This window comes from Carassius gibelio, chromosome A23, assembly GCF_023724105.1.
Source record: "Carassius gibelio isolate Cgi1373 ecotype wild population from Czech Republic chromosome A23, carGib1.2-hapl.c, whole genome shotgun sequence".
In the NCBI taxonomy this organism is placed as follows: Eukaryota; Metazoa; Chordata; class Actinopteri; order Cypriniformes; family Cyprinidae; genus Carassius; species Carassius gibelio.
The window spans coordinates 9,263,911-9,291,629 of record NC_068393.1 but is presented as its reverse complement, the minus strand read 5'-3'; the positions used below and the strand labels follow the sequence as shown (position 1 = coordinate 9,291,629).

Below are 27,719 nucleotides of genomic sequence, written 5' to 3'. Positions count from 1 at the left end.
ATCACTGACACAGTTCCTATATTTTATTGCAGACTGCATTGATTATTTGCATCAATCACGCTTTTGCTTGAGGTGAAAATGTTTTAAAAGCATCTCACCTGCTATAATGCCAAATGTTGGAAAACACATAAGACTACCAGTTCAAATCTCTCAGCTTTGCTGTATAGGATTTATTACAACTTATTCTCCATCTTACTCTTGTACTCTATTTAGCTCTTTTCCTTGGAGAAGTCACTGAAGTCACTTGCTAAAAGAAGAACTTGCTGAGGGTGTTTTCAGCATTTCTTTCACCTTTGTCCTTATCTGCTGGCTGGGATGAGGGGGCTCAGGAGTCTTATTGTTGGGCTCTTGTCTGCCTTCTTCTCCACTGCCTTTGGTCTTTACTTCCCTCCTGACGGTAAGTGCCAGGACAGGTAAATTGCTCTCAGGTGTTTGTTCTTATCAATGTAACTTCAACTGGAGGCTATGATCATTATTCAACAGTATGACATGTTATTATCCAGTAAACTCTTCCGGAAAGAAGTACCCTTTTTAGCACAGATCTCAATGGCTCTTTTTTCATGCATGTGATTTGTTTCCTGTAGTGGAGCAGCTGCCAACCATCACCGCTCAGACCTCAGGCTCTTTCATTGCCTTGCCATTTGATGAGAACTTCCTGTTCAAGTGTGAAGCCAAAGGCAACCCAAGACCTACGTGAGTGAGATGTCCGGCACTTGAGGATGCCAGTACAAGCAGATGAACTGGAGAAACATCCAAATTAAATTACCTTTATTGAGCTGAAAGATGCATAGACATTTCTTTGTGCAATGTGGAAATTCAAAATGAAATACTCATCGCCCCACAGAGTAAAACAGAATAAATAAAAGACATTTTGTTTAACTTTTAACATTGAAATTCTTTCTTTTTATTAAAGTATACGATAAGTGTCAGTAAGTCATTAACTATAGATTCACATAAAACAATGTTTTTTTATTTGAACAGTTACCGCTGGACAAAAGATGGGATGGATTTTGACCTGCATAAAGACTCTCAGCTCATTAAAGAAGAGAGTAGCGGGTCCTTTTTGATACCCAAAGATATGGCGAAATACGAGGGAAAGTACAGATGTTATGCCTCAAACAAGCTTGGAACAGCAATATCAGAGGAATCAGAATTGGTTGTGCCTAGTAAGTCACAGTTCATAAATATCCCTTGCTACACATTATCTCAACTGCTTATCATGAATCTAATATATATATATATATATATATATATATATATATATATATATATATATATATATATATATATATTGAGAATTTCCTCAGAAAATTTGGAAATTTGCATATTACATGTAACCGCTTAAGCATGTCCAACATGATGTGGCTTAACTGGTTTTTAATCTTGATAATGTCTTACTGACAGTTTCACTGGTAGGATATCTGTATCTGTCTTATACTTTAGTAAGAAAGTGACTGATATGAATTTAAAGCTGTTTATTTGTGTTGTTTTTCTGATTGCTCACAGTGACTCCCAAGTTTCCCAAGAAGAAGATAGAGCCAGCGGTGGTCACAGAGGGCGATTCAGTGGTCTTGGAGTGTAACCCGCCACAAGGCATTCCACCTTCGCAACTGTACTGGATGACCAATGGTAGTTCAAGACACTTTAAATCAGTTTCCTGCACATCACGTTTGCCAAACAGAGGGATCCAAGCATGTCTTGTTAGTTTAAAAATCACTTCTTCAGATCTGGGCTATTACTATTAATAAAAATTTCTATATATGTAATTCTCCTCATTAACAAAAATATAATAGTATATTAATAATACAAAAATAACATTGCTTCAAATTCCCTCAGCTGTTACAGCAAGCATTATTGTTTCTGATATGTCAGTCTTCTCCTGGCTTTTGCCTAAATATAAACAGATGCATGTATATATCTCAACCAGCTGTATATAACTGTCTTTTCTGGCACCAGACTGGAGAAATAACATCCTCTGTTAATAACATACTTTTAATGGTTAATGTTACATGTTGCAATTTGTAAAGAATGCTGGGAATATGTGACATTTGGAGAATTCCAGACGGTAAAACAATAGATCAGTCGATCTCATATGCTCACACCTGAACAAAAATATATTAATATACCTAAACATTAAATTATATATATATATATATATATATATATATATATATATATATATATATATATATATATATATATATATATATATATATATATATATATATGACATAATATGCATATAGGCCCAATAATATGCAAAATTCTACAGTGAGTCTTGGTTTCTAAATGGTTATTTATATAAAAAAAATGTATTGTTATTAAACAGCCTTATCTCATTTTTTTATACGTAAATGAAGTATTAAAGTTTTACAAGCATTTTGAGTGATGCTAAAATGTACAATTTGGACTTATTACAACGTTTAAACATAAAGTTGCTACGTATGTACAGCTAAACAACTTAAAATAGTTACAAACCTTTTATATCATTAAGCTATGTATCACTGATTTTGTTCGATAAGTGATTTGGCTTTTTAAAACCCCTTAACCTATACCTATCAATTTTTTTTTTTTGCAGGGAAATGACAATTTTAGTAACAAAATAGCATTAAAAATATATATTTTTATAGTTGCTAATCCCACTCCGATTTCTTACAAATATGTACATTATAAAGAAAAACAATGACAGAAAGATAAGTGCAATAACAATGTTTATTAATTGCAAAACTGTCAAAAGCAGAATTAAAACTAATCCAAATGACGATGTGTTGACATGTTATCATTTCATATGCGTTATCAGTTTTGTATGTTTAAATGCTGTAAATCTGTCAGTATTTTACGTTCCAGTGTCTGTAAGCGTAAGAGTACGTGTTTTTTTTTTTTTTTTTTTTTTGAGTGATATTGCATTAAAGTGATAGTTCACCCAAAAATGAAAATTGTGTCATCACTTACTCATCCTCATGTTGTTCCAAACCTTCAGATCAAGTTGTTCATACATGAATACTGTGCATTTAACATAAAATAAGATATTTTGAAGAATGTTGGTAACCAAGTTTTTGGTAGCCAAATTCACTTCAATGGTATGAAAAAAAAAAAGAAGCAATATATATATGTGTGTGTGTGTGTGTGTGTGTACTATGGAATTCAATGAGGAAATAGTTTGATTACTCACATTCTTATAAATATCTTCTTTTATGGACAGCAGAATAATTTAATTCATGGTGGTTTGGAACAACTTGATGGTGACAGAGTTATGACAGAGGGTGAACCATCTCTTTAAATTATATGAATTCTAAGACATTTACTATATATATATATATATATATATATATATATATATATATATATATATATATATATATATATATATATATATATAAAAAAACTCTTACTTTTTGTCTTGTTTTCCAAAATACATAGATAAATAAATAAATCTAAACATTAAAATAAGATTAATTTACTTGAAAGGGAAAAAATATATATTATAATACAGATATTTAATATAATGAAAAATAATCAGGTTAAGGTTTAGTGAGGGTAAGAAAAATAAACTTGAATTATCCTGAATTAATTTTGAACCTCCACTGGCAAACCTTTGTAAATCGCATTGACTTTCTCTTAAGGAAATACTTAGTAATAATAATAATGATAATAAAAACATCCTGTGTGTTTTTTTTCTTCTGGAAAAAAAGACATTTGATTAAAATTGTTGAGTGTTGTTACTGTACACATCTTCACTTCTTGAACTGCAGAGGCGACTTAATCATGTCGAGCCACCTACACTTCATGTGAGAAACCTGAATGCCTGAGCATTCAAAGCTCTTTCCATGATGTCTGTTATCTGCTGTGCAGTCTGTCAGACGGGACTGTTTCTGGGCGGACTGGATGGTTGCCCTCTCCGATGTCCTGTTGCTCATGTTAATCTAACCCTCCTCTCTGTATTGTTCTCAGATCTTCAACACATCGAGCAGAATGAGAGGGTGACCATGGGCCTCAATGGGAATCTGTACTTCTCTAATACACTGATGTCAGACAGCCACGATGAATACTCCTGTTTTGCCTCCTTTTCCAAGATACGCACAATCGTTCAGAAACCACGCATGGTCCTGAGGGTCAAGCCAAGTATGTGGCCAGAATCTCATAAGCTTGATATGGTTTAAAAGAAATGAAATAGAAAAAAAGGTTAATACACTATTGTCTGTAGGATTTTTCAGTGCTTTTGAAAGAAGTCTCTTATGCTTATTTATTTGATCAAAAATACATTAAAATGTTTACTTTTGATCAATTTAATGCATCCTTTCTGAATAAAAGTATTAATTTCTTAAAATAATCTTACTGAACCCAAACAGTTCAAAATTAATTGAAGTCTTTATTGTGTTTCAATACATATTTTCACAACTAATCTAATATTCAGCACATCAGTGAAGACCTATTATGCTGGTTTTGGGTGGATTCTTGCTTTCGTGAACAGCTGGACAAAAGCACAGCAGAATGTGACAGGATTTTTCTGAAAAGTATTTTTAGCTTGACACAACATCATGAAAATGCAGTGCTTAAGACACACACAAAAAAACTGTGAGATGCACAACAAAAGCAGAACAAAGTACACATACATTAACAGTTAATTTGTTTCAGTAATTGTTAGTGTGGCGATACATTAAACTGGATACAATTTATAGATGCATCTCAGTTTTAGTGGGCTTTGTCATGCTAATATTTTAACAGTAACTGTCTCTAATGTAATCCTTTTTAAAGTCAGCGTGACATAAAAATTAACCCTGTTTACTTTCTTAAATGTTCCTGGTCTTATTATGTTTTATCAGTTAATGTCATTCAAATAATAATAATAAATTAATAATATAAAAAAAAATCTAAACCTAACTAATCAAATCAGTTGTTTTACGACCTTGTTTAACTGACCTTGTCCTTTATACAGTTACGTGGCATTTCTATATATTGTATATATGCTATATATGTATTGTGTATATTCTTTTTATTACTATTTAAATATGCTGAAAATTCAAACAATTATTTCAATTTATTTTTGTATTTTTTTTTTTTTATTTAGGCCAGGGGGATGATGGCTTTAAGAGTGGTGAGTCACATTTGGTCAAACGTGCTGTGTATCAAAATCCCTTTATTTATTTATTTATCCCCTTATTTATTTAATTTTTTCGCAATGATCTTTATGTAAGGGATTTTTTTTTTTCAAGATAAAGTTTTTTGGCTATTTCTGGAGGTCAGACTGTGAGTTTTTCTTCAGTTTGAGCTGTGTGATGTTATAAGAGTAATCAAAAAGTGACAAAAACTTGTAAAAAATAAAATAAAAACCTTGTACAAACTCTGAAAATATATTTTAATATATAATATATTCAACCTTAACCTATTCTTGTTCAGATATATGAAGGTAGGTTTCTTTTTTTATCCATATTGAGGTGATTTACCATCATTTGTCCCCATTCAGTTCAGAAGAGGAAGCCGAGCATTTTGGTGCCCTCCAGTCATTCAACGACATACCTAAAAAAAGGAGAAGCGCTGGAACTGGAGTGTATCGCAGAAGGACTGTGAGTTTACTTCTTTATGACCATGTTGGGTTTACGAACACTATACAGCCGCAAAGCATTTCCACCGACAGAGAGAGTGACGGCGGTTTATTTTTATTTCATTTTTTTTCTCAGGCCTACTCCGGTGGTAGAATTTATCAAGATGTGGGAAAATTTACCAAACCGTACACAAATCAAGAACTATGGAAAGGTCCTTACAATACCAAATGTCACAGAGCAGGATGAAGGGAAATACATGTGCAAAGCCAAGAATGATCTTGGGGAAGATGAGCATTATTTCCAAGTTGTCGTGGAGGGTATGCAAACATTTACACGTTCTTAAGTCTGAATTGTATTGATTTACTTATGACGATTTCAAGTTATTCTAGTCTATAATTATTCTAGAATAATTTGCAACAGTTTACGGTAAGGTTTTGCTTGTGAAAATTAGTTAACTACATGATCTAACAATGAAATACACTTATTATTCATCATGATACATATTCATTTCAACATTTACTGATACTTATTCAGATCAAAAGTTGTACGTCAGTATTATTTAATGACTTGAGATAACATGGGGTAACAATAAACATTTTTAATAACTAACATTAAGAAGGATTGTAATTACTGAGATGAATATATTGTTCATTGTTAGATGATCTCAATGCATTTTTAATGCATTAACTATGGTTAACTATTGAAACTTATTTTAAAGTATTTTCAAATAGATTTTTGAACATTTGGGAAATGCCAGGGAATTTTCAGTTTGCAATTTCCAGTAGCTGAAAAAAAAAAAAAACATTTGCTTTAAGTCTTTTCAGTCTCTTTAAAAATAACTTGAAATATAATTGTCCAGTATTCACAATCACAAAACAACAAAATAAGTCTATAGATGTATATACTCTATTTCAGGTATTTTATATGATTTGTATATACAATGCTCACTATTAACTAGCATGCATATTGCTAGCATATTGACTGTGTATTAGTACTTATGAAACGCATATTAATGGCTCATTCTGCATGACCTAATACAAAATTGAAAGTCATGTCACTTACAAACACAAGGGGGAAGTATTGCTCTAGATAGGAAGTTGCTTTAATCCTTATTCACATGTTGTGTGTCTCAGAGCCTCCTAGCTGGCAGGAGGAGCCAGTGAAGAGTCAGTTAGTAGAGATTGGATCTGACATCCACATCAAGTGTTCTGCTAGAGGAAAACCACAACCCACAATCACCTGGAAGAGAAACGGCCAGCCTCTTGATGGTGTGTTAAACCCCCTCCTCTCCCACCCTTATCATGCCATGCGTAATGAAATTGTCGGCTCAAAGTTTTGTATTTTCCTAAACACTTTGGGTGCCAATTCAAGCTTGTTTTCTCCCCAGATTTTCCTTCTACCAATTACAAAGTGCTTGATGACAGAATAATCATCCTCAGAGCGCAGCAGAGAGACACTGCCGTGTACCAGTGTGAGGCCTCCAACAGACACGGGACCCTACTCTTCAATGCTAATGTGCTTGTCATGAGTGAGTACTTCACTTACCTTTGTAAACTGGAAGAAGATGAATATCAAATTGTGATTTTCAGAGCACAATAACAGGTCAGTGCTTCTGATGCACAACCCTCCTAATTTACATGTATCAATTAATCATAGCACCAGAAGAGAGGATTGTGCTCTTGCTGACATGCAATGGCTTAAGGGTTACAGCAGCTGTTCATTCGTAATTGCTGTAGAAGAAAAGATGAAATGTGTGCGTCTCTGAACTACTTCGTTCACTGTTTTCTGTTTGTAGCTGGCAGAAGAAAAGAGCTCTTTTATATGCTAATAGCTTTTTTACAGTTTAATTGTGATTTCGGGAGTGTGCCACGGTTTCAAACTACACCACAGAAAGTGAGCCATATGCCGCGCTGGCTGTTTGATGTTTGTCTGTGTGCACGAATGTTTTGACTAATGGTCTGGCTTTCTCTCAGATCATCCCCCTTTGATTCTGACCCGAGATTATCTGGAGTACTCAACCATGTTAGGAAAGAGTGTGATTATGGACTGCGAAGTCTTTAGCTCTCCACCTGCCACCATTAACTGGTGAGTTTAGTAACTAAGTGTTGTGATTTTAACACCATGTCCTAACCAGACGCAACATACGTGACAGGGAGGTGTCTCTGTTTGGTAATCAGAGTTTGTCTTAACCAACCACGGCAAGTAACAACACTAAATGTTGTTGGTAGCTTGGTTTCTTTATATGAAATCTTATTGGACTGAGGTAACTTATACATTTATATTAAACATCAAACTTGGACAATCAGAGACTAATTATGGAAGAATCAGAGATTAAAAGACAAATTCATAATATTCCACCATGTCAACGATTAAAAGCATGTCGTCCAGTGCAGAAGTCATGAAAATACAAGTATGTAGTTTTACGCTCTTCAGCCCAGTGTGGTGTGCATGTGAAAAAGCGTGCAAACTGTTTTGAGCTGCAAATGTTTTTCACATTCAGTTTCTCATCACATCACACCTGGTTAGGACACGGTGTATGAGTGATAATTAAATGTTACTTTATGGTACCTATCCATCAATTTAAAAAAAAATACTTAGGCCTATATTTAAGATGTATTTTACTTGCATTTTTATTGTATTTTTTTACAGTTTTAACATAACTTGCATTACTTGTTATACATAAGTTAAATAAACTGAGAGTGTTTTAAATGCACAGTAACCAGAACAAATCATGTATAAAAAAAAATTATATGTAAACTAATTTCATAAATGTAAACTGGATATTGCTTGTTCCACAGCTAACCATATTCAAACCACGTTCATAATAAAATAAATAAATAATACATTTATACGTCTAAGTCATAAATGCAATTACATGCAAACAGTTTCTCACTTATCAGTTTTCACACAGATTTATGATGATTCTATGGATTTTTTTTATTAATAAATATTTATATTAACTATTATTAAATAAAATCAAAAAGACACAAATACTTTAATAATAATTATGACCAGTAATGGTCATAAATTGGTCTTCACTCCAATTTTTTTTTAAATAAACAAATAAATAGTTTTTGTTGCCTGTATTTTTATCCAGTAACCTTGCTAAACAACCTTAAAATATATGTCTTAAATGACATTATAATTAAGATTTTGTTAGAAGTATTCTAAATGATTTTAGCAGGGATTTTAGTGTGGTTTCACTATAGCTGGTCTTCAGATTATGAGTGAATGATAGTTGTTGGGCACAGAGTGCTTAATAACAGCAATCAGTGAAGGAAAAGGGACAATACATTGAGAAAAGACACTGCAAGATCTGTAGCCCTTTTGAAATATCTGTTCTCTCTAGGGATCCTCCTTTTGCACTCATTTATACTGTTTTCTTGTTTGAAAAGTTTTCGTTCAAATACCTTTGGTCAATTTTCAAAGTCGTGGTAAACAAAAGGGCAAAAAAAAAAAAAAAAAAAAAAAAAAACTAGGTTACATTGCATTCGGATTTATCAACAGAGCATGTTTCGGTAAAGGCCCTTCCCATGGGCCTCTGTTTCAGAAGAACTCTGAAGGGTTCAGTGTTTGTTTTGTAGGAGAAGAGAAGACCCAGAGGGCTCTCTAGATGGAGAGAGATATTCTCTCCTGAAGAATGGCTCCCAGCAGATTCACAAAGTCGAGATGGAAGATATGGGCCAGTACAAATGTTTGGCAAAGAACTCAGAAGGCACCATGAGCCTCACCATTGAACTTTTCATCAAAGGTTAGCCATGCACCTTCCTTAATCAAAAAGCTTTCTGTTTCCTGGTAATAATTGAAACTAAAGGTCTGCTTTTGATAGATTCAACAAAGATTATAGAACCTCCTCAAGACACGAAGGTCAAACGAGGATCTATGGCGAAGCTAGAGTGCCAGGTGGAGTGTGATCCCACCCTCAGAAGAGAGCTGGAGATCTTGTGGATGAAAGATGGGATGAATATCCTCTCAAACTTCTCTGAAAGGTGGGTGACCTGTTTTCAATGAGTAGCAGAATGCGACAGACTGTCCCTAATGGTTCAACTTTGAATTCGTTGAAGCCATTCTCCATTTAAGCAAATCCTTGTTTTAGAAAGGTTGTGCTGTCAAAACAGAAAGGATTAGCGGGAGCTATGATAGTTTTGTAGGGCACACATTTTATTTATAGTTTTATCAGTGCAGGAATCATGGATTAAGTACTTAAACTTTGTAGTCATGTACCAAAGCCGAGCTAGATGTAATTGTAAGCTTTTATCAGTAATAGTAAGCTCTCATGGGTGAAATGTCTCTCTGAAAATCAAAAGGTACTCCAGCTAATGAGCAGGAGCCTCTTTTAACCTCTTTTCTACCGACTGGAGCATGATGCCCAACAGGATATAAATGCAGTGTAATACTGTGCAATGTTTTGTTGTTGTAACTGTCAGTTATTTGCTTCCAGACAAATTATGTTTGCATCTTTACCTCAGGTCACCAGCTAGCAAGCCATGATTCAGATCAAACCTCAAATATTTTTTTTATTAATGAAAAAAAAAAAGAGAAGGGAACATAATAGAGCCGTGCATTGATTGTCCAAACAACATTTAATAAAGCTTATATTTTGGCATTTCTGATACAAAAAAGCCACAGATTTGTGACAATGTGTCTATACTGTCCTGAAACAAACTGCTGTATATCACTTTCATTATAATCAATGGAGCTCTCTGCACTTCATTTGACGGATACCTGGTTTTCTATTTTTGTCAAGCTGCATAGAATCTCCAGCCGCATAATTTTTTTTCATGGTCTGCCTGAACATTTGTATTTTGGGGGAACTGATTGCTCTGCAGTTTGCGTTGAAGTTTATCCATGATTCAAAGTCAATAAGACTCGTAAAATATACATTTTTTGACCTTTTACAATGAAAACAAGAAGATCAGCTCAGTTGTAGAATGTAGACGTGGTGTGACTCCTGCAAAACCTAATAATTATTTATTAATTCATAATACTTATAAAAAAAAAACTGATTACATTGTTTAAGATACGTCACTCATATTTAAGGTGTAAGATTTATTTATTTATTTTTTTTATTGATCTGTACGACAATTTATACTTGGTTACATCACATTTTAGAGGCATTGCATTTATTAATGTAGCTGAAAATAGAGCAAAAGTTTTTAGAACCACATGAAAGAGAAGAATCTATTTCTAAGAACTTGGCACATATTTTTCAGCTAGATTTTGAAGATGGGTTTTTTCTCCATCCTGGACACTATTGTTTATCAAAGACACATTGTTTCTTGCCTTGTTTTACCATCGACTATTGCTGCCAACATAGAACGCTACAATAAACATTCCAGGAAATGCACATTGCTTATTTCATTGCTTTTGAAACATTGTGAAAGACATTTAGAGACTTGGAACTACTATTTTATTATCAATCAACTACCAACTATTATTTTATAACCTATTTATTTTGGGTTATTTGCAGATATTTCACAGATGATGGAACTCTTCAGATTGTCAGTGTGAGCCACAGTGATCAGGGGAAATACACCTGTGTTGTTCGAACATCACTGGACCAAGATACAGCTTCTGCTTACATAACTGTGTTAGGTACGATTAAAAGACCTTCTGAGACCAGAATGAATACCAACTAGATTGTGGTGTTATGTTTGTATATTACACCAATACCACAATAATAGACCTGCTTGGAAATATTTGTATTATATTATATCTAAATAATAGTGCAGCAAACTCCACAAAAGATTGTACAGAAAACACAAAACGGATCATTATTGCACATTATTTATTTAAGCGATTCTAGTTCTCTTATGTATGGGCTTAAAATGTTGTTATGATAAAAAAGTTTCTTTATGGTGTTTGTGTCTGAAATGTGACACAGATATTCCAGATCCACCGGTTCAGCTGACACTCTCTGAGCGGAAAAACCGCAGTGTCAGGCTCCACTGGGCGGCTGCCAGTGATCATAACAGTCCCATAACAGGTAAAACTCCTCCTACAAATGCACTGTACTGTCAGAGTTACAGAACAAAAGCAAAACTGCCCCATTTGCGTTCCCTTCACATGCAATTGTGCACATTTTCACTGCTTCTGAAGCTGGCTTTTGCTTTAAGTAGATTCCTCTGAAGTCGTTTTCATGGACGCTGCTCATACTCAGACATTGCTCTACAATATTTCAAGAAGGCTCCCACTGGGGCCACAACACAGTGTATTGAGAGTGTGTGCTCTGCATATTCAATGCCCTCTGTGCTCTGTTCTTATGACTAGAGTTTATCATCCAGTATGAAGAGAACAACTGGGACCCAGAGAATTGGAAGGAGCTTCTACGAGTTGCAGGCAGCCAGATCTCAGCCCCCTTGACGCTCTACGGCCACATTAACTACCAGTTCAGAGTCATCGCTGTCAATGCTATTGGGAGAAGCCTTCCCAGCATGCCCTCCGAAAGATATAAGACACCTCCTTGCGGTAGAGATACCTGTGATCCTTGAAGACTAGCTTTCGTAAAAATGTTATCATCCAATGTCTAGGCTGTCCTTGGTTCACCTTGGACTGGTTTGAAGCATGTCTTTGTGGGGATTTACCCTGAGAAAATTATACAGATGTCTATAAAAGCTCCATAAATTTTAATGCTCTTTTAAGCGAGTGCTGTCTCTGACTATCAATGACTGCATGCTCGTCATTATGTGTGATACACATTGGCAGTGTTTGAGGTCAGTGGTATTATTGACTGAGACAAATGTTAAATAATTCATATTCACATTTGTACAGCGCCCGACAGGAACCCAGAAAACATTAAGATTGAGGGTCACCTGCCACATCAGATGGACATCATCTGGGAGGTAATAAAATGCAAACAGCATTGTCAAACAACTTTAATGCATATGCATATATGCATGGCTTGGGAGTAAGAAAAAGACAAATACCCTCATGCATGAAGGCTTGGGAACTAAATGCTCCTGGAGTGCCTAAGAAGTCAGGTGTCTTGTAGTTTAAAAGCAGTAATGACTTAATTTGCTCTGGCAATCAAGTATATGAGCAAATTTCTATTCATAAGCCAAATTATGCTCTATTTATGAGTCAAAATTCCTTCAGATTGCAAGTATGAAAGAAAGCCTAGCTAGGCACCCCAGAAACTAGGTTTCCATGCCAGATTTTGCAAACCCACCAGCAAATGTCTCTCAAACTCTTCCATTCTTTCCAAATGCTCAGTAATGTTTGGAGTGCACTGACCCACTTTTACTTTAATCACTAGCCGCTATTGCCTGTGGAGCACAATGGTCCCGGTCTGGAATACAAACTGAGTTACAGGCTAATGGGTGTCGAGGACAGCTGGAAAGAAGAGATGATCAAGAGACACTCATTTGTGGTGCGAGACACCCAAACATTCGTCCCCTACGAGGTCAAGATCCAGGCCTTCAACAACCATGGTTGGGCACCAGAACCCAGGGTAGTGACTGGTTATTCCGGGGAAGACTGTGAGTCAAACAACATGTTAATGCATTCATCTCACAGTCGTGTGACAATGCCGCGTAAAATAAACACTTAAGATTAGAGGATTAGTTGGGAGAGTAGTTTAATCCACTCTTTACCAGGATCAGTCATTTCTGCTGAGCTTTTACGTTGTGCTCTTTGGGATCAGACAAATTCTTTGCCAAGCACTTATGCGATTATCTTTTGTTTTATTCCATTTTCATATTTTTTTCCATGTCGTACCCTTGTCTCTAGTCGACATTTGGCATTGTCTTGAGGATGATGCAACAGGTTGGGCTGCTTTTGTCCCTGTATTCCTGCATCACTGTAGATTTACAAAAACATGGTTTATTTAGCTGTAGGTAGCTCGTGACAGTTTCCATGCAGTTGTTGCAAAGAGCAGGGATGCAAACTTGACACTTTTCAAATATAATTACTGTTTTGAATCCAAAATACTCTCAGAAACAAATGTGCAAAATTTGTACCATTAGGCATACAACAGCTTGCCATTGGGGCAGCACCCTCAATGGGACACCTTTGTATCTTTTTTACCCCTAAAGGGATTGTCCTTATTATTGTATAGTAATGTTGAATGGGTTCTATAAAATCGTTGTGAATGTGGAATGAGACAACTTCAGCAAAATAGAATATCCTCATAATCAAACTGACCATAAATCTACATTTTAAAGCCAGTGGGGGTAACGTCTTTGTAACATCCCCCCCCCCCCCCCCCAATAAGTTTGCATCCCTGAAAGAGCCATTACCATGTATCCACATGTGTCTATGGATAGCTTCATGTTAGCATGTGCAGTTTTCCTGGAAATAGTCAGTGTGTCATGAAAATACAATTCATTTTCCTTGACAGCTTTAGTTGCTTGAGGAAATGGTTGTGTATGTGTAAATTTGTGAGCTGTTACCCTCTTGCATCAGTTGGGAAAGTTTAGCCATAAACTGATCTGCATTCTGTTGCCCTTTCCAGCGCCCTTGGCGGCTCCTGCAAATATATCTGTGGAGGTGTTGAACTCTACGCTGCTGAGGGTCAGCTGGTCACCAGTGCCCCAAACCGCCCTGAGGGGCCACCTTGGAGGATACACTGTGAGTTCCAGACTCCTTCAGTTCAGAAATCCTGTGGTACTGGACAAAAGTTGATGGTCATTCAGCAACAAACAAGCTGTTTATATATATATCCATCAACCCTCTTTCTCTTTCTTCCATCTTTTGCTCCCAGGTTCACTGGTGGCAAACACAAAGTCTGTTGACCTCTAAGAGAATTCCCTTAGAGAGAAAGTCTCTCACCATCCCTGGAAACAGGAGTCACACCATGGTGCCGGGACTGAAGCCATTCTTTGAATATAGCCTGACTGTCAACATCTTTAACCGGAGAGGGAATGGGCCCAGCAGCAGTCCCATCTCTTTCACAACTCCACAGGGAGGCAAGAACACTTCGATAGAGACACATTTTAAAATTCAGTGGTTTGGGCATTTGATTAATTATTGTGTGGATATAGTTGAATTGTACCAGCTTTATTGTTTACCAAAATGTACTGCTGAACATAAGAAGACTAATTTACATAGAACGTTGTGAAAAGAATGACACTGACTTAAATGAAATACAATGCAATGCTATTTCAGCAGTTTAACTTAATTGTAGGTGGTTATCAAATAAAGACGCCATTTGATTTTTTAGTTTTTATTTTATTTAAGGTACATACTGACCAGTAGCGCTTGACATCTTCCCACAGTTCCTGAGCAACCTCCCATCCTGAGAGCCACAAACTTTCAGAAAGACTCCATCACACTGGTGTGGGCGCCTCCGCATGAAACCAATGGCTTTCTCACGGGATACTTGCTGCAATATCAGACAGGTATGACACTCACAGATTTATGTTATATCAGCTATCTCAGAGAATTTTATATAATCCATGTTTAACTGCACAGTATCTTGATGTATATACTCCAAGTTTGAGGCTTCAAGTTTCCAAGTTTCATTTTTTATGTTTTTCTAAGAATAGTCTTATTGGTAGCCTAGGTAAGAAAGCTCACCAAGATTTAAGGGTGGGCCGATATAGCCTCCAAATAATATCACGATATCTCTAGTATATTTGCGATAATGATATTTATGACTATATAGAAAAAATAAACATGGAACATACTTTTATTGGTGATTGCAGCTGGCAGGCAGCAGTACTTATTAGTGCAAAAAAATGAGGGGCATTTTCAATCCTTTTCCAATGATGACAGACTACCTAATTTGAAGTGATTCTTTTGTCATAAGGTGGCAGCAGTAGCTGTGTGTTCAACTTGAAGCAGGCCGATCGGTATATTACCAGTCAACCCTGTTTGAAATTGTTTAAATAGCACAAATATACAAATTAAACAACGTTTAAGGTTTTTCACTTTTGTAGGTGTCCAGGTACAGAAACTAAATAATCAAATGTAAAAAGCATTGCATAGTCTCTACTGTATAAATTAAATATAGATTAATTCTTTTTAAAACTACAGAGTAATTCAGTAAAGAGCAGTGAGTGGTTTTCTCCCATTTCATTTCTTGGATTAACATTAAGGACACTGACAGCAGCAAGTCAATTACTTTAAGAGATAATACATCCAGTATGATACACATTCCATTTCTTTCGCAACTGTTTACTTTCATTTAAGACATAACTATGAAGGTATTTTTGGTGCAAAACCACTGAGCATCTGTGACAGTGGAATTTGTAGCTGTAGAGAATAGCTACACATGTGTACCAGTAAATTTGAAGACAAAAGTTGCAAAGTGGTAGATTGTTTTTTTTTCTTCCACATACACAAAACCTATTCTACGAATCAAAAAAAAAATAAAGAAACTCATACGCTCACATGTTCTGCTACTTATATATATATATATATATATATATATATATATATATATATATATATCCACCTTACATCATCGCATCGCTATATCACTGATATCGTGATATTATATTAAAGAAAATTCTAACTGTGCTGGGCGGTAATATGTAGGGTTGCAAAGACAAGAAATGGAGTTTCTTGACTGAACTATGCATTTATTTTAAATATAAATATTTTGTAATATTATGCATTTTTTATTAAGTTAATGCATAAAATTCTCACTTTGTTAAAAAAAAATGATATATATGTATGTGTATATATATATATATATATATATATATATATATATATATATATATATATATATATATATATATATATATATATATATATACAGTGTTGGGTATAGTTACTTTGGAAAGTAGTTAGTTAAGTTACAACGTTACCATCAATTAAAAGTAATCAGTTATGATACAGCGTTACCTATTCATAAAAGTAACGCGTTAGAGTACTCATGCGTTACCAAAAATTAAAAGCCGTTCGCAGCGGCTCACACATGACAGACACAGCCCCCGGCCCCTTTAAATGCACCTAGAAGTCGTGACTCCCGACAATGAATAACGTCAGTCATCCGACTTAATTAACACTGCAGGATAACAATAACAGGAAAGACAGTCAGCAATCGGCTATTCCACATGGCGTTTTATTTATTTATTATCACAGAACATATTATTATTCAAAATTCGCACCTACCCAGCCCGGGTAGCCTAGGCTACTGTATATTATGAGCACCACAAGATAACTCCTGATTTTTCTTTAACTTTAAATAATGCAGTTATCAAAGTACAAGTATGCTTACTTGTAAACACAACCTTAAACAGGCTTGCAGATTTAAATCCATTTAGAAATGACGAACAACCAGCCAGCCAACGATCTAACAGAAATTAACAGCTGCCTGTCAAACAAAAATGATAACAAACCGAATTAAATCCTTCACTGCCACACAGGCAAATGACAAATCGCTTAATAGGCGAACTAATTATTATTAAAGTGTCACTCACAGTCACAAGCCTAAATTCGCTGTAACACAGTCCTCTTACATTTACTCTTCAAAGTAGTGATTAAAACGTAGCAGAAGCAGATTTTCGAAACGTTTGTCCGACAGTCGATTTCTTTTTCGTTGACAAATTGAAAATAATGTGCGTACTTCCATAAACCAAGCGCTGTCCTCTCTGTCATCTTGCCGGGAGTTCGAAAAAAAAAAAAAAAAACACACAGGGTCAGGCGCAGGGCACAGACGCATCACAGCCATTGACTTTACGATCACAGAGCTTCGGCTCCGCTGATACTGTACATCCGCAGGTGGCACAGTAGACCTAGGCATACTGTCTGACAAAAAGCAGGCTGCAGTCGGGATTTTCCTTTCCTTAAAATAACGGATTACTTTTTTTAAAAAATAACGAAGTTACTGATTACTTACGCACGAAACTAACGCGTTAAGTTACACATTTCAGGAAAAAAGTAATTAGAGTACTCTAACGCGTTACTTTGTAACGCGTTACCCACAACACTGTATATATATATATATATATATATATATATATATATATATATATATATATATATACACATACATATATATCATTTTTTATATATATATATATATATATATATATATTACTGACCTGAACTTTAAAATGTTTAAACTATTTTAAAATCATTTTTTCCCCCCTTGTAGTTAATGAGACTCTGGGTGAGCTGAAATCTGTGAACATCAATGCACCGGATACAACACAGTGGGTCTTGCGTGATCTGCAGGATGACAACTGGTATAAGTTTTACCTGAGCGCATGCACCCAGGTGGGCTGTGGGTCAGCCATCAGTGAGGAAGGAGGTACCGTCTTTGAAGTGTGTAAGTGTGCCCAGCAGCAACTGTAAGCTATGAGCTATAAACTATGAGTCCCTAGAGCTATAATGGATCTGGTATCAGAATCTGAATTGAAGTGCCCATGCTGAGACACAAACATCTGATACAAGCTATGTTAGTTGTGTTCTAATTAGCACAGCCGCAAGGTGTTCCAAAGTGATTAAGCAGCAGTTACAGAACTCTGAGTTGCTGTTGGCAAGATCTTGTTGCATAAAGGAGAGTGATTAGATTATTGCTAAAATGCAAAACTCTCAATGATCTGATGAACAAAAGGATGTAATGACCAACCAATGAGTAGGCCTAGTAAAAAAAAAAAAAAAAAAAAAGCCAACTGATGTGTTTTTAGTCACTGGATAACTGATATTGCATCATCGTCGAAGTTTTCCGTAGGCCTCAATTTTGTTATGGATTGCCTATTTCTTTCTGTTACGCTCATATTCGCATACTACATGGGTTTGTTTAAACTGATCTGTCTTCTTATCAACCATCTTCTGTTTCTCATGAACTAGTTACAATGCCCAAACATTCCTTTCCGGAAGTTTCTACAGTCTCAGCTGAAACATCAACAGAGAGCTGTATGTATCACATACTGAAGTTCACAGCCTTTTGCAGTTTACTTCATAGTAGTAGTAGTATTTTGAAGCTTTTCAAATGCCTCTTGTGGGGACATCTGCATTTTCAGTCTGATGAATGCAATTGAAAGCAATTTAAATAACGGACATAAAACCTGAAGTTATTTATTGTTTTATTTTCACGTATCTCCACTGTCTTTTTAAGATGAACAGTCGACATCTAAGGGGACGACATCTGAGTTGAGTATGTACCAGCAAATTTGTAGCTGTTAATGAATTTTTCTTTATGAACTCCTGCATTTTTATGTATAAATATTCACATTCTATATTCTATATTCAGTGAAGGATGTAACTGTGTACATTCTGCAAAATGAGCATACTATTCCATCAAAAATCCACATAGTGACAGCTGGTTCAAGTTTATTGAGCTCAGTTGCTGTTGGCATTAGCTTTAGTTTTTTTTTTTTTTAAGAGCTCCTCTGAGGCAGTAATACTGTCCCTGAACTCCTGCTAAAGACTGCAAAAACATGCTGTCTTTATCAGGGTTGACAAAATCAGTCTGGCTGCTGACAGAATTAACAGTTAGGCCTTGACAGAACACCCCCCCCCCATTTGATTTATTTATTTATTTTGCAGTATTTCCTACAATTAGTTGCATTTTATTATTTGCATTTAGCACCATTTATTTATTTATTTATTTATTTTTTGCATTTTGCATTTTGCATAAACCCACTGCTTGTTATAAAATTATAGAAACATTCCTAATTATTTATATAGTTCCTGTTGATGTGATGCTGTTATGATTTTATGATGCGTAGAAGTATTTTTTTCCCTTTTCTTTTCTTAATTTTCCACTGCTGCAGTCCATTCTACAGGGAAATGCATGTGGTCTGAACTCTCTTTCTCTTGCAGGACAACCTTTCTCTTTCGCCTCATCTAATACAGACTCTCCTTCTATCAGTGCCACCTTTCCTACCTTAGGTATTCATCCATTCGTCTACCTAAACAATCACTTTCATAACTCCATATTTGAGTGAAATTAACATTAAAAGTTAGCATGAAATGAAATTTTTCAATTAAATAGAAATAAATTCTACAGTAATCTTTTATGATTGACATAATGTGTCCCTGATACATAGAACCGTCAGTTCTGATAAAAATCCTGCCCTACAATTTTGTCTCAAATAAATATCCTCTTTTACTCCGAAATGTTATAGAAATGCTTCTTGATTCAGATTTCTGTATCACTAACACTTTCATATGGTTATGGGTGTACTTGGATTCTTTTGCATTAACTAACCTTTTGATAGTCTTTCCTGTATTTTGTTCTACTATATCTTCTTCTCTATATATTTCTCTCAGTTGTGCTCAACATATCTGCCTTTGTAAGTGACACGTCTGCAAGAATCAGCTGGAGAACCAGAGGAGAACGTTCTGATTCACAGCTCTTTGTTGCCATAATGAATCACAGTAAGGGACTTACTCATCAAACTGATTTGTCAGGATCCAATGTTTGCAGCATTGAGTTTTGTGTAGAGTTTAGACATATTTGTAACAAAGCTTGGAAAGTATCATTGAGGGCTGCAACAATTTGAACTTTTCTGAATTGATGATATTAATCTGTTGATTTCTTACATTAATTGGCTTTTCAACATTTTGATCAATGTGCAGATTAAAAAATATATTATTTACTGTATATATTGAGTGCAAACATGTAAATATAAACGTTACAATTTAAACTGCAGGAAAAAAAAAATCTCAGTTAAATGTACAGTTTAGATAACCAAAGTAGAAATAATACTCAAGAAAATGAATAGATTTTTCAGTATTTCAAAATAAATTGAATATTGTTTTAATTAATTATGATTAAATGAGCTGTTGTAGAAACATCAAAGCAGAAATTTACCTTTTCCATTGAGTTTAACAAAATACAATGAAATGCCTACTTCAAAATACATGTAAAAAAACAATTCCTAATAATTTGCTATACAAAGAGTATATGAATTAACTAAAATAGTTAATTCAGAAGTTTCAAAATTTGAGGTTTGTCTGCAGACCGCTATTCTGTTATAGAAAGTAATGACAATGCTAATAGTAAATGCTAATTCCCAAGCATTTTAGGACTACAAATTCCTCTATTGCAGTCTGTTTGACTGATTTACATTCTTGTGCATACATGGAATATTTCCATTTTAATGATGACTATTATGTATACTTTGTAAAGGAACACATTAAGAACATATATACATAAGTAGGATCCTGTATAAAAACCTCTCCAAACAGCCCAAAATCCAGACCAAATGATAATGAAATTCACTCTTGAATATTTTCATCGTGTATCTTTATTTTAAGCTCTTTTATCAATCTTACTCTGTCAACTTTTCTAACCTTTCAGTGTCACTTTACAGTATCATAGATATCACCTCTTTCAGCTGGGTTGGGGCCTAACACTATCTGGTCGTGCGGTTATTCCTTCAGGTGATGGTATCTGGCAGCTTACAGAGGCTTTAAATACATCTAAAGGTTTCCACCTCGTTGAAGGGCTCAGCCCAGGAACTGTGTACACAGTCCGGCTGCAGGCTTCACGCAGGGTTGATGTCCCTAGCATTTTTGAAGAGGTTTTCAAGACAAGGAAAGGTGAGAAGTTAGAGAATGTAGCCAGTAGATCAGCATTAGATGTATCACTGGCATAGTATAGTAAGTGATAGTCTTTCTGTGGGTGTATTAGCACTAGAGGTAAAAAAAGAAAAGAAAAAAGGTATCTAATTCCATTGAGCAAAGCAATTTATTATTATTATTATTATTATACTTTATAGAATGTGCTGTAAAAATAAGGCAATGAAGTTTACAGGGGTGAAAACAGCAGCTGTGGTTGCCAGAAATGTACCTAAAAAATATAGTCACAGCAGTACATCATGGTAACAAAAACTGTATATTTTCATAACTGATGTAGGAATGTGTAAAATACCTTTGAAATATAAATCTAATGTATTTTGCATTTTTGCATTGTAGTTTCAAAATACATAAAATACTTCTTGCCAATCAATCTCTTCAATCAATCCTAGACTGCTGATTTCCTGCAGGGATGGGCAGTATATTTTGTATTATAAATACCTTTGGAAAAAGTCAAATTAACTATATATTTAAATAGATTTAATCTTAGTAATTGTTTGTTTTTAGCATTTTTGTATACTTGTTGATACAGTAAATCAGCAGTCTAATAAAGAGGTTGATTGGCAAAAAGTATTTTATGTATTTTGAAACTACAAAAATACTAAGATTAAATACTAAGATTAAATGTATTTAAATACAAAATAGTATTTTGTATTTCAAAAACGTATTTGAAATACTGCCCATCCATATATTACATCTTTCTACACTACTTTGTATCTGTAGAGTATACTGATAACCACTTTAACTTGTCGATGCTAAAGTGCCTTATGTTCTGATCTAGGTCAACTGGACACTGATTTCAAAACCCTAATGTACATAACCAAGAAGAAAAATAATCATTAGCATATATATATATGAACATACTGTATCTTTCAAAACTCGAAAGTTCCACTCCATAATATATGACCTTCAGAATGTAAGTTAATTGACTGTAAGGCCCTAAAACTTTCTGATATCAGACAAATAAATCCTTTTGGCCACATAACGGCCAACCTCTACACGTCAACGATGCCTACTCTATATTTGACAGAAGCTTGGCCCATCAATTCAGTGTGAGGAGGAATTTGGGTAGATAATGTTATTCATAAACACCGGAAGAACTAACAATAATGCCACTGACTGGTAGATGTATCACCTACAGCTCTGCATGTGCTCCCAACACATCCTACATAAGAAACAAGTGACACATGTATTTGCAACTGGGTCCCAGATCATTTAATTTTGTCAACAAACTCACGGGTTCTGAGACAACAGCAAAGAGTCCATTTACAAGAGTCCATTTACATCAGAGAACTGGCAAATGTTCAAAAGAAGTTAATCAAATGTAGACCCATTTAAATACTATTCTTTGGGTTCTGATTGTTCTTCTTTGAAAAATCCCCATCAGAATTTGACAAAGGAACCATATTTAAAAATGTCATTTGACGATTCTTCCTCTAACCCAACAAGACATCATCACTATTTTCAAGTATTTTTTTAAGTTGACATCAGTGTGACTCATGTTCACGAATTAAATTTTGCCAAAAACAAACTCTCCTTTGTCCTTGCAGTGTCTAGTAAACAAGCCGTGGCATCCCAGGAGTGGTTTGTGGCGATCATGTGTGGAGTGGCTTTACTAACTCTGCTTGTCCTCATCGGCTGTTTTGTAATAAAGAACAAAAGCGGCAAGTACGCAGGTAAGACACAAACAGCTGCAGAGGTCACAGAGAGCTCCCAGACCTCTGTTTAAGCTCTCTGGTCTCTGTAGTCAAAATGTATACACTTTAGCTTGGTGCTTTTGTTAGCTTTGTGTCAAGTGGCTCTGTCGCACCAGCTCATATATGTATTACTAGCAGTGTCAGACAGAAAACCTGAGATCAGTGAGCTTTATTGACCTGATCTTAGGTCTTCTTTTGTTCTTCACGTATATTTAACCAATTTGAAATGACTTTCAATGGATTCAAGAACCAATGGATTATTGCAACAAACTTTTGCATGCATTGAAATGGATAAGAACCCTTTTGGAGCTTTTGGAATAAAACCCAAGGCATTGCAAGACAGTTTTGAATGTCTTGTTTTTACATCACTGTGGCTGTTAGCTATACTTTACATAAAGGTTATTTATACCTTACCAAGCTAAAAAAGAATAAAGGTTTATTTTTTATTTTTTATTATTTTATTTCTTTTTACCAGTAAGGCCATATCTTACTTTTAAGTTAAGCACACAGTCATTTTTCTAAAAGGCAGTCAGTGTCCTTGATGTGCTTCCACACAGCAAAATACAAAGTACTTACATTTAGAGAATATAAAACATTGAATGTTTGCTCAGCATTTGCAAATCAAGAAGATATCATATTATCTCTTATGAATAACAACAATGTCATTTTTCTCTTTTAAATTACACCAATGCAAGAACTTTCAAAAGCAATTGAGAAAAACCAATACACAAAACACTCTCCTTGAATGTTGTAATCTCTCTCCAATCGAATCTCCCAAAATAGTATATTGTGATTTTATGATAACATCTCATATTTGCATTTTTTTCTTGACAGTTAAGGAAAAGGAGGAAACTCCTGCTGATCCTGAAGCTCAAGCCATGGGCGAAGAATCCCCCTGCGACAGGTCAGAGAGCCACACTTGTCCTTTTATAGATTCTCATCTCTCTGAGTTCCTGTAATATCATTTCTTAATGCCTTTTCTCCTGCAAATAATCCCTACATGCACACCATTTACTTGGAGTCACATGGAAAGCATTGCTACGCAAGCTTGAAGTTAATCTGTGCTCACTAGCCTGCACACAGGTAGTGAATGGTAGCTTTGTTTAGCTTGAAAGTTAGATTGTTAGTGTAGAGGGGTTGGTTTGTTGTGTTACTGTATGCTAAGCCTGTAGTACACTTTAAAAAGCTTCCTCAGTTATAGAAAGACCTGAAAATAATGGAATTTTCCAAATCAATTTTTTTTTTCCAAGCCTGAAAATAATCATGGAAGATGCTTTCATTTCGAATGTTTCTAACACCTTGTTGAATCTATGCCATGAAGAATTAAGGCAGTTCTGAAGGCAATAGGGGGTCCAACCCGATACTAGCAAGGTGTAGCTAATAAAGTAGCCAGTGAGTGTCTATATATATATATTTTTTTAACTGTAGTGCAATTTTAAACCATCAGAAATGTCTGATAATATGATGGAAATTTGTTGGATAAAAAAAAGTGTGTAGTTAATGATGGAAAAACAACAATAATCATGGCCCTGAAACTGTAACACCCAGGTGCCATGTGACAAGTGGCACATTAAAAAAACCTGTGTGGAAAAACAGACCAGAGGCGAGCGAAAAGTGGGGCTGCATGTAGTTAACTTGTATACTTGCAAATGGAGTAGCTTGAATCCATAAATGTGTTTCCATCTCATTACACTTAGACACAGAGATGCCCGTATTATTCCTCCCTCAGGAAAGAAATGCAGCTTCAGCAGAGGCTCGGAGTCTGATCTGTACGCTACCCTTGTTTGGGGAGTTATAGCGCCAGACACTCAAACATCTGCTAACCGAAAGAAACCAGATAGGGAAGTACGTCACTTACCAGCTGTGGAGTATGACGGTTGCCTCAGAGGCTTTCAAAACTGCGTTACTCTGGCTTACACAAGGAGGCTACTGATTAATTTTACTTTTGGGAACAGAAGAGCGGGTTTATCATGTTACACCATTGGTGATATTCATTTGATGCAATGTTACATGATATAGTGCATTGAATTTTGGGACACTCAGATATTTTATATATATATATATATATATATATATATATATATATATATATATTACAGGATGACTGATAAAGGATTTTGCAAATACTGGTAACCAGACTGCGTAAAGTTAAACTGAGATTAGTCTGTCAGTCAGTTACTGAAACACACAGATACACACACACACACATTTACACAAACTGTTTTCTATTGTAATATATTTTAAAATGTAATTTATTCATGTGATGTAAGCTGAATTTTCAGCATCAGTATCATGCACATGATCCTGTAGAAATCTAATATGCTGATTTGCTCCTCAATTATCATTGGTGCTAAATTATTAATAATGATTTTTATTATTAATGTTGAAAATTGTTTGCTGCTTGATATTTTTGTGAAAACTGTGATATTTTTTTCAGGAATCTAATGAACAGAATACTTGAAAAATACATATATTTTTTAACAAATGTAGCCTATTTACAGTCACATTTTAAATAAATTCAATGCATCCTTGCCGAATACAAGCATCTATTTATGTATGTATGCATTTATTAAATAATTGTATGACCCCCAAACTTTTAAATAGTACTGTAAACGTATAATGGATTTCACAAAACTATGAAGCAGTTTTTAACATTAATTAGTAATAAGAAATGTTTCTTGATCAGCAAATAAGCATGAGAATGATTTCTGTATTTATTAAAATTGAAGTGTTTTAAAATAAGTTATTTTAGAGTATCACTATTGTTACTGTATTTATGATCAAATAAATGCAGCCTTGGTTAGCTTAAGAGATGTTTAATGATAACAGGTTCTGATACAATTATTTGTTTTATCTGCACTGATTAATTGGCAAAAGCATGTAATTTCTACACGTTGTTAACTCTAAATTTCCAATTCCAATTTCCAATTTCCAAAATTGGAGGACAAATGTCAGTTTATCCTAATAAAAGTTCAGTTTGGATTTATTGTATCGCTATCCAAGATGTTGTGGCATCTTATAGTAATTGGGAGCTTACGAGGTGACCCCCTGTCTCATTCCAGACACCTGCTTGCTGGCAGTGTGCCTGCTCTCAAATTGGCAGCTAATTTTGGTTTGTCCCATCATTCCTATAGGGACTAAAGTGACCTGACAGGCTGTTTGTCTACAGGCACACATGGCATGTCTTAAGTTGGTCCTCTCGTTGGCTGGCACTCTGCAATTTTCTCTCTCTCTAGTTTTGAGAATTGCCATCAGGCCTTTGCAATTAGTAATTATCAGAAAGTAGTGATTGTATCCTTCCCCTACACCCTCCTACACCCGCTCTGTCTGCCAGCCTCGACTAGTATCATCGTCTTAGTCACTCTGAGCTGAATTTGACTCATTTTTCTTGTTGTTTGACAGTGACAATGATAAGAAGCCGCTGAAGAGCAGCCAGCCATTGTTCACAGACATCAAAGAGGATGATAGCAGCGAGGACGACAGCAGTGAGTTCGACGAAGATGGGTCGTTCATCGGGGAGTACACGGGGAACAAGCGCAGGGGGTCCACAGAGGTGAACGGACACGCCCCCGTGACCTCATAATGCTGGTTCAATCTTAGGAACTTTTAAACAATTTTACAGGGAGAACGAAAAGATTGTTTGTAAGATGTGCCATGAATTTGTCTGCGTTTTTTTAAGAGTTTGCTTTTGCGTGAATGGCCACTTCTTTACAGTATTAATATGAAGAGTGATGACAGGTTATAGTTCTGGCCAACATGAAAGTTATGCCATCATTTATTCATCACTATGCGGTTTCAAACCGGTATGACTGACTTTTTTTAGAGACGTTTAGCAGAATGTTCAAGCTGCTCTTTCCTTACAATAAAAATAAATGGTGACCAAGAACTGCAAAGCTTAAAAAAAAGACAAAAATATATCTATACCCTTGTGAAAAAGAAGTACATTTTAGCATGCTTAAAAAAATCGTACTTATGGAAATAATATACTTTAAAAGAATATACGTTAAGTGCAACTGACTGTGATGTTTTGTAGTGTACACTATTTGAATGTTATTTGCAATTACCTTAGTAATTAAATTGATATTAAATCCATTTAAATTTAAGAGTATTTCTTGACCAACTTAAGTACTTCTTTAAATGTTGATATTTATATATTAAGTACATCTTTATTTGTAATTTCATAATTAAATTTTCTTTGAAATAAGGTTAAATTCTACTGATGAATATAATTACGGGCATTTATTGTAAACTAAAATATATTTTAATCTTTAAGTACACTTAAGTAGCCTTTTATTTTAATTTCTACAAGTAGATTTTTTAAAAAACATATTTTAAGATATTAATTAAACTACAAGTGCACATTTAATACAATTAAGCACACTTCTTTTTCACAGGGGTATTCAAAGTCTTCTCAAACCATATAACATGAAATTCAATAAGTCATTACTCAATGAAAATCTGCTGCAACTCTCAAATCTCATTCACACTTGCACATATTCAAATATGGCACATCAAGATATAACACAGCAGGCTTTATATCAGTGATGGGATTTAAAAAAAAAAAAAAAAAAAAAAAAAAACATTTACTATGTGAGTAAATGAAGACATTATTTACATTGTTGGATGAGCAAATAGCATTTTTTTTTTTTTTTTTTTTTTTTTGGTTTTATGAAACAATATTTGCCCAAAAACAAAACAATCAGGTTTGTGCACCTTAAAATTCAAGTGGATTGCATGGTTGCAGTTGGATTAGGTAACATTTTCACTATTACTGCTGAAGAAAAATAAATAATTCATGGCCTGTCACAAAGCTGATATCTTGACAGCACAATTTTCGGTTACATGTTTGCTTGTGTGGGCAATCACGTAACCTCTCTGCACGCCTCTCAGCAAGATACTGACACAATGAAACAAAACAATTATGTTCTGACTCTTCGATATATCTACAAAAAACATATTTCTGTTTAACCACATATTTGATTAAAACTGACGTTGGTGC

General features: G+C 34.9%; 1 protein-coding gene across 2 annotated transcripts; it reads left to right on the top strand.

Annotated features, from left to right (window-relative positions):
* The first annotated feature begins 220 nt into the window (after positions 1 to 220).
* Positions 221 to 27,267, top strand: LOC127944254 (neural cell adhesion molecule L1-like protein). Of its 2 annotated transcripts, XM_052540129.1 has the most exons (30): positions 221 to 397; positions 585 to 693; positions 982 to 1,166; positions 1,507 to 1,629; positions 3,952 to 4,122; positions 5,069 to 5,095; positions 5,465 to 5,564; positions 5,679 to 5,860; positions 6,677 to 6,811; positions 6,931 to 7,071; positions 7,517 to 7,628; positions 9,128 to 9,294; positions 9,373 to 9,532; positions 11,014 to 11,138; positions 11,428 to 11,529; positions 11,814 to 12,011; positions 12,315 to 12,385; positions 12,799 to 13,021; positions 13,996 to 14,111; positions 14,245 to 14,449; positions 14,759 to 14,881; positions 17,590 to 17,763; positions 18,288 to 18,353; positions 18,556 to 18,594; positions 19,263 to 19,331; positions 19,713 to 19,820; positions 20,829 to 20,987; positions 22,574 to 22,699; positions 23,555 to 23,624; positions 26,123 to 27,267. In XM_052540129.1, the coding sequence occupies exons 1-30, from the start codon at positions 316 to 318 to the stop codon at positions 26,301 to 26,303; spliced, it is 3,849 nt and encodes a 1,282-aa protein (XP_052396089.1). In that variant the 5' UTR covers positions 221 to 315; the 3' UTR covers positions 26,304 to 27,267. The 2 variants fall into 2 exon arrangements, with proteins under 2 accessions (XP_052396089.1, XP_052396090.1); XM_052540130.1 differs by lacking the exons at positions 18,288 to 18,353; positions 18,556 to 18,594; positions 19,263 to 19,331; positions 19,713 to 19,820; positions 20,829 to 20,987 and having other exon boundaries at positions 223 to 397.
* Positions 27,268 to 27,719: the final 452 nt, after the last annotated feature.